Source organism: Cyprinus carpio, chromosome B22 (assembly GCF_018340385.1).
Source record: "Cyprinus carpio isolate SPL01 chromosome B22, ASM1834038v1, whole genome shotgun sequence".
NCBI lineage: Eukaryota > Metazoa > Chordata > Actinopteri > Cypriniformes > Cyprinidae > Cyprinus > Cyprinus carpio.
Genome location: NC_056618.1, coordinates 21,879,303 through 21,886,912, shown reverse-complemented (window position 1 = coordinate 21,886,912; position 7,610 = coordinate 21,879,303). Strand labels below are relative to the sequence as shown.

The 7,610-nt window shown below is 36.4% G+C and overlaps 1 protein-coding gene across 1 annotated transcript in view; it reads right to left on the bottom strand.

The window, feature by feature from the left end:
• The window catches only part of lpl (lipoprotein lipase), a 4,354-nt gene extending 207 nt beyond the window's left edge, over positions 1-4,147 (bottom strand). The window contains exons 1-10 of the mRNA XM_019064371.2: positions 3,864-4,147; positions 2,754-2,941; positions 2,490-2,669; positions 2,283-2,394; positions 1,951-2,184; positions 1,624-1,866; positions 1,405-1,525; positions 984-1,163; positions 691-798; positions 1-556 (exon numbers count right to left, since the gene is read on the bottom strand). The exon at positions 1-556 is cut by the window's left edge and continues 207 nt beyond it. Of these exons, the coding sequence (XP_018919916.2) occupies positions 505-556; positions 691-798; positions 984-1,163; positions 1,405-1,525; positions 1,624-1,866; positions 1,951-2,184; positions 2,283-2,394; positions 2,490-2,669; positions 2,754-2,941; positions 3,864-3,969 (1,524 nt within the window). The 5' untranslated portion in view covers positions 3,970-4,147 and the 3' untranslated portion in view covers positions 1-504. The remainder of the gene's footprint in view (positions 557-690; positions 799-983; positions 1,164-1,404; positions 1,526-1,623; positions 1,867-1,950; positions 2,185-2,282; positions 2,395-2,489; positions 2,670-2,753; positions 2,942-3,863) is intronic.
• Positions 4,148-7,610: the final 3,463 nt, after the last annotated feature.

Here is a 7,610-nt window from a genome sequence, read left to right as displayed (position 1 = left end):
ACAGTACAACCAAACAAATGCTAAAAGCAAAATAACCCAGTTTCTAAGTGGAATTTCAAGAGTAATACTGATAAACCAAATAAACCGTAACATGTTTTGAGTGGCATCTTTCTCCAAAAGAAGAGTCTCTTTGGTGGACAACTAGCCAATCATTTTAACTAAGTGCAAGTCATTTATAGATAGACTGGAACTGATTACTTGCATAAATATGTTGCATAGAGACTTGATCATTTTTATGGATTAAAGACGCAGGAAAGATTGTCTAGCCAGATCTCAGATGACCTGTAATGTGTCTTGAGTGGTATCCAAAGTGATTGTTTTGTTTTAAAACTGCACAGCAGCAACATTTTAAAGATGTGGTTTCTTGCAGGGTGTGTTTTGGGATTTGCGTGGGGTGAAGGTTACTAGTCTGAATATTCGGGAGAGGTTTTGTCTCTACCGTTCCAGTTTTCCCTGGCAGATTCCGTGCCAGATCCCAGCAGAGGTGGATTTTGACGTGTGTTTTTACTCTGTGCTCTGTTTGAACGAACTTCCATGCATCTTCAACTTGTGCAATCTGTCAGTGTAAAGTGCAAAGGGTTTAGTCAAACAGAACTCACCACAACAAATAAAACAGGAACATAACAACTGAGCAGGGAAGGCCACTTTTATGGAGCAGTGTCAACAGATGGGGCAGATGGCAGAACTTACCTCTGGTTTTTGCGGCTTGACTGGGCTTCTTTTTCTTTCACAAAGACGGCGGCCTCCCCTCCACGGGAAAGGTAGGAAAATTCACCTTCTTTGGCACTGAAGATGATCCTAGATCAAAAACAAACACATACATTCTGAATTTTGCACAAGCTTTAAAGGTATAAAGTACAAAATAAAAATGTGAAGCAATAAAAATGCACATCAATAGTAATAAAGATAAAACTGTGTATTCATTATGGCAAAATAATATATAATATATATAAAAAATATTTAAGTTGTCAGAATATGCTTACTTAGACTGTCTTTCTCCTGATTTGATGCGCAGTTTGCGGATGTGGAAGGTATCGGGGTTCCACCATGGCCAGCTGATGAGGGTGTCTTTCTCCCAGAGAAGTTTTACCATCAGCAGCTCTCCGATGTCTGTGTCCGTGGTCAGCAGGAAAGACACGGTGGTGTTTGTGTTCAAAGCAGGCCTGTGGAATCAAAAACCATCTCTATCACTTTCTCTGTTATCTCAGTTCAGAGTCCAATCTGAGGCAAAACATGGTCTAAACTAGCTGCACGGCCGGTTTTTTGGTACCATAAAAAAATCACTGAAACCAAAAAAAAGTCCAAGATCTTTCTTGGTAAAAATCTTTACATTGCATTGGAGTTCATTTAGAACTTGTGTGAACTAAGTCCTGACATATCAATCAGGAAATGCTGCTAACTTACAAAATGTAGGGGATATTTTCCTTCTCGCCATGGATTCCGTACAGTGAGATCTTAATGGGCTGATCAGTGTAGCTTAATTTTGTCTTGCCGAAGAAATGGACCTTAACTTGATAATGGAAAACTGTGGAAAGATGGTTATATTTAGAAAGGATTTTTGATATAAAATATATAAAATATCATTATTGTTATATTAATTTAATAAACTTTGGTGCTCCTAACCTTTATATGGCATCACATTTCTGGTCTTCATGTACATCTTGCTGCTTCTGCGTGTGCGAATTTTGTTGACTCCGTAGCCCACCTTGTTGCAACGGTTCTTGCGGCAGCTGAGACACATGCCCTTATTGAAGCTGTCTTTGGAGCTGCAGCGGTAAGCCATGCTTTCTTGGTCCTGGTTCACCAGCGAGTCGATGAACAAGTGAATGGAGCGCTCATGGGAGCACTTCACGATCTGATCCATGTCTGTGGAGAACCAAGAAAAAACATTAAAGCTTGTATTTGTGATTTGAAATCTAAGAACGTCTGAGGAGGACAATGGAAACGTACTTCTTAAACCAGAGGTGGCCACCATCAACACAGTGTTCTGGAGGTCACAGCCGGGTTGGAAGGTTCCTCCGTTGGGGTAGATGTCAATGTGGCCCACCGGCCTCTGAATCCCAATGCTGCGATCTGGAGAACCGCGAGTGTTGGTGTGAAGAACGTCCACGAAAAGGGCATCATCGGGAGAAAGAGTGCTTTGGGCATCTGCATACTCAAAACTAGGGCCAGCAGGATCCATGCCTGAAGATACAATAAGATTGGTCCATTTTAATGGTTGATCAATGCATTTTTATGGGTAAATTAGAAAGGCGACACGCTAGGAAACAACATCAAGTTACCTGTGATTCTGTTAACTTTATGTTTGGTGAGAAGACCAGCGATTCCTGCTACATGAGCACCAAGACTGTAGCCCAACAGATGCAGCCTCTCCCAAGGATAGTCAATCTCAGCCTGGATGAAGAAACCAGAAAATATGAAGTTTACTGCATAAAACAAACTCCATCTTGACGTAGAACAAATCACATACCTGTGAGTGTTTGACATACCTGTAACCAGTTGACAAACTTGGCCACATCCCTCCCCACTAGTTTGGTGTAGGCAGCTGATGTAGGGTAGTGTTGTTGCGCACGGGACAACCAGTCCACTACAATCACGTTGGCTGTTGGCTCTCGATCATACAGGGCTGTTACCAGTTTGGGAACCCAGCTTTCAAACATACCCGTGACCTGAGGCAAAATCATTGGCGTCATGGTTTGGACTGCTTTGCACATTCACTCAGAGTTGTCAACAAGTGTAGTAGAAACACTCACCGTCCATCCGTGAATAACTATGAAAGTCTTGGTGTCTGGATTGAAGTTACATTCTTTGATGGTTTCGGGTTGGCCTGGAACTATGTAGCACAGATCGTCTTCGGGTTCTTCGCTGGTCCTGAAGGAAAACTTGGACTCGATGTCACTTAAGTCCGTCATCCATTCTGTGGCATTTTCCATGATGTTATCTGTCAAAATCCAGATCAAGAAGTTTAACTGCTAGCAAGGTAAGTGCTGCTTACATTAAATGATTTTTACTTGTAAGCTGCTTATAAAAAAATTTAATTACTGAAGTTCTAAAGAAGCTTATCTTGCATGTGCTTATACTTTTCCCTTATGTTGTATATGAGGAATTATTTCCAAATGGCAAGCTTGGATCCTTTCCCAGTGCTTGAATGACTATACATAAAAAATAGTTTTGCTACAAGTCCTTTAATATGTGTTCATAACTGGCTGGTCTGGCATGTCAAATAACCATTTGACATGATAATTACTGTGTTGTATATATTAAAGTCAAAGTTTACCATTTATTAAGATACTATTACATTTTATAGATAATGTTTGCTAATCATCAAAAGGTAAAAGTTGATGAAAATAGACTGACCATAAGAAGACAAGGAATTAATGATATTTACAAGCACCATATAATAATAAATGCTACTTTAAAAATACAAAAGATTAATAAAAATAAGAAAAAAATGTACATTACTTTTTTTTAACAGAATTTTTTTTTGTACCACCAAACATGGTCTTTTAAGACATAAAAATAATAATACAGTAGGCCTATATAAAACAACATATAATTATATAAATAAAAAAAAAAAGTAAGATTTTGCACCATTCAACATTATCTTCTGAGACATCATTTATAAATATAAAAGTATAAATTTATTTAAAGGTAATGCATTAAAGGTATAAAATTCTGTAAAATAAGGTCATGCCTCCTACATAACTTATGCTGGTGCAATAAGATCGTTTTCTGATTTTTGTCACTGATATTTATAATTCGACTTCCAGTTAAGCACCGGAAACGTAAAGCTGTAACACTTTTAAAACTTTATAAACAACTTTCATTCTATGATTTCATGAAACAAATAAGCTTATACTTACTAAAAGTGGAAAATTCACTCGCTGGTTCAATCGAAGTTGCAAAACCCGAGGAAATGTAGACCAAATACATCCAAGATATAAAACAAGCGCTGCTTACTCTCCCCATATTAATATAATTATAATGATCACGGATGCAACAACTTATTAAACTGAGCGTGAAAGCCGTTGAGGTCCGGGTAGTTACAGCGTTACAGCAGGTTAATGTTCCAGTTGGGGAGGTAGCAGCTGCTTTCTGGACGATGTCTCGTGTCCAGAGTTTCTCTCAAGAGTTTAAATCAGTACCGCTACAAGTGTGTCTTTATCCCTCCGTGCGGGACCGCATGCAAATCAGCGAAATTCTATTGGTCGAAAGAGGCGGGGTAAGGCCTGATATGACCAATAAAAAGTCAGGAACCCCCACACTGACTCATCACTTACAATTACATGTCTATGAAGTTGTGAGGCCCCTGAGAGTCTACAAGCAAATCAGTTTATCAAACACTTTTTTTTTTCTTTTTCTTTTTGTGTGTGGTGAAATTCAGTTCCAATTCGTTTTTCTGAATCTAAGGTATTGCAAAACATAAAAATACATTGCAAAGTGCAAAATGACACACGTGTTTTAAAAGGTAAATTGTAAATAAGTAATGAGGAATATTTTTAAATTACGCTTTTAATTGTTTGCATTACATTTAAAGTAATTTTTATTTAAAACTCACATCAATTAAAAGTAACTATAACTGTATATTGTAAAACTATTAAAAACTGAATTAGCTACACGACTGTAACTAGGCATAATCAACTATCTTAAAAATAATCAGGGACTTCTGTTAAAGTTGTGTGGTAAATTTATTTATTTAATTACTTACCTACTTACTAGTTAAATGTTGGCAATATTCCTGCCTTTGTATTCCTACATTTCTGATAGATTTTCAGATTTATGTTAAGGAACTCATTCCTGTCTGATCATCACGGTCTACTCAAGGTCATCACAACCAGCTGATAAAATCGCCCACACTGTTTGAGCAGCGCTTTGCTACAAATTAAAATGTTACTTTGAATCCAAACATTGTACATTGTGTTCACACAGAATGCCTACCGCTCGACTAAAAAACACCTGCGTGAATATTTGCCAAGTTAAAAACCAACTATATGATGTGTGCTTGCTCTTGGCAGCATATGGAAGAGGGTCACAAATGTCAGTGTGATTTCCATTCAGGGAGACGGTCAGTGGGCGTGTTTAGCCACCCTGCGTCTCATTGGCCAGACAGCAGTGAGCTGACAGACAGCCAAGACTTTTTAATGTTTTAAAAAGCAGAGAAAAATCACGCAAATCACTGGCTTTTTGAGAACAAATATACAGTTGCTATCAAATATGTGAGCAATTCTGGAACGTCATGTTTTGGCACTTCTTTTGTTTGTCTTCATCTGGATAAAAGTGCTAAACAAATAGATGCAACAGTATTTGGGATTAATGCTAAAAATAAATGGAAGAAAACACATGCACGTGCCCTTTCATAAACACACTCCTACGTGTACATGCCTAAGCGCGTATAAACATTTATACTCTTTGATTACACAGGTATAATCATTTATACTCAATGAACGTACACAAGAAAATTAGCTCACAAAGATATGAAGTTGGATGCGATTGCTCTGGCACTATGTTTTATGCAAACCACATGTAAGAAAGTATAGATGAAGTGATCATGCTAACATGAATGATACAATAGAGGAAAAATGCAACATTGCTGTGCTGTCGATTTGAAACAGTCGTTTCGGTTATTGTTTTATAGTTCTAAGTTCCAAATTTTTGTATACCGTTGATTTTTGCAATATGTAATATTTACCAGACATCATATCTCCATCTGTTCTCAGGAACATGGATACAGAGAAATGAACCACTGTTCATTTAAAAATGTGAGCTGAGTTTCTGAAGTTTTCTGAAAAACCATTGCAATGACTGATTCTCACGTTAAAGGAATAGTTCACCCTCAGGATATCCAAGATGTAAATGCTTTTGTTTTCTTATCGGAACAGATTTAGAGACATTTAGCCTTTCATGACTTGCTCACCAAGTGAAACCCGCTGCAGTGAATGGGTGCCATCAGAATGAGAGTCCAAACAGCTGATAAAAACATCACAATAATCCATAAATAATCCACAAGTGTGTGGTATATGAATTAATGTTGTGAAATGTGATGCTGTGAGTTCAAATCCAAAATTAAGGTGTTTTAACTTCAAACAGTCGCTTCTGACCAAAATATGAGTCCAAAATCCATAATAATGCTTCCTCCAGTGAAAACGTTATTGTCCTCTCACATCAAAAACCACCTGCTTAGACATAATTTGGACAATCTTCGCTTGTAAACAGATCTTGATTTGGGCATATTTCTCTCAAGATTCAGACAAGACATATTTTTTCACTGGAAAAAAACAACATTATGGATAGAGGACTCATATTTTAGCTGGAAGCCATGGTTTTAAGTTAAAAACATCTTATTCATGGATTTGATTCTTACATGCAGTTTTTTGCTTTAATGTGGATTGCTTGTGGTTTAATATAATATTTTTATCAGCTGTTTGGACACTCATTCTAACGGCACCCATTCATTATAGTTGATGATTAGCAAGTGAAAAAAAAATGCTTAATTTCTCCAAATCTGTTTTGATGAGGAAACAAACTCATTGTCTTGGATGGCCTGAGGGAAGGTCAATTTTTCAGCAATTTTTCATTTTTTGTTGAACTATTCCTTTAATATAATGTTAAAAATAGTATTTTGGTTTGTTTGAAGAACTTTTGGAAAGCTTAGGTAATCCTAAATGGCCCAACCCAGACATTCCAAAGCAGACAACGCCTAACCCCGTTTATGGTTATGGTTTGTCACATAGTAATCAGTGTTAAAATGTAATAGTTTGCTGTGCTCTGGTAATATTATCTTAATGAAAGACTGCAAATGAGATGTAGTTTCCACCTAAAATTGTCACAGTTTGATCTGTACTAGCAGGCCTCCACAAATGTGTTTTTATATATTGAAATGCATATTTAACTTCATTTGCATGCTAACGTTTAACTACAATTGCCGTTTAACTAGATGCAAATTCGTTGCATATGAAGTGCAATGAAATAGCAACACTAAATACAACAACATCAGTCTCACAGGTTTGCATCTTTTATCTTACACAGTTTGGGGAAATATGTTAACAGTGATTCCAAATGTTTGCGAGAGCACTAAATAAAACCCATCTGGTCAAGGCCATGACTCAAACTTTAAGGCTTTCATCTTTTAGTCTTACCCTTTATTCCCATCTTGGGTTTAGCAAAGGTTTTTTGATTACATAAATGAGGCCAGTGCACAAGTCTATTGATAGCTGCATCTACTGCATTCATGTTGAAACATTAGGATTGCAGAGTCAGATCCCGATGGGCATGAAACTAATGCCCCTTTCAGCTGTGAATGTTGTAACTTTGTCTGCTTAAACCCTCAAAAGGGGTAATAGGAAAGATTTAGATTTTGTCTTGTTACATCTATGAAACCTATAAAAGATTACTACAAATAATAAAATATATATATAAATAATTTAAAATAATAAAATATATATTATTAATTCTGTCAATTGATTATAATAAGTTTAAATTAATCATAATCTTTATAGATAATATAAATAAATTATATTAATTGATGTATTTATTTTTTATCATTTTTAAGAATTTTTAAAAAATATTTTCATGTATTTATTGTAATGCATTCAGTACTTTCTGAGAAAAGA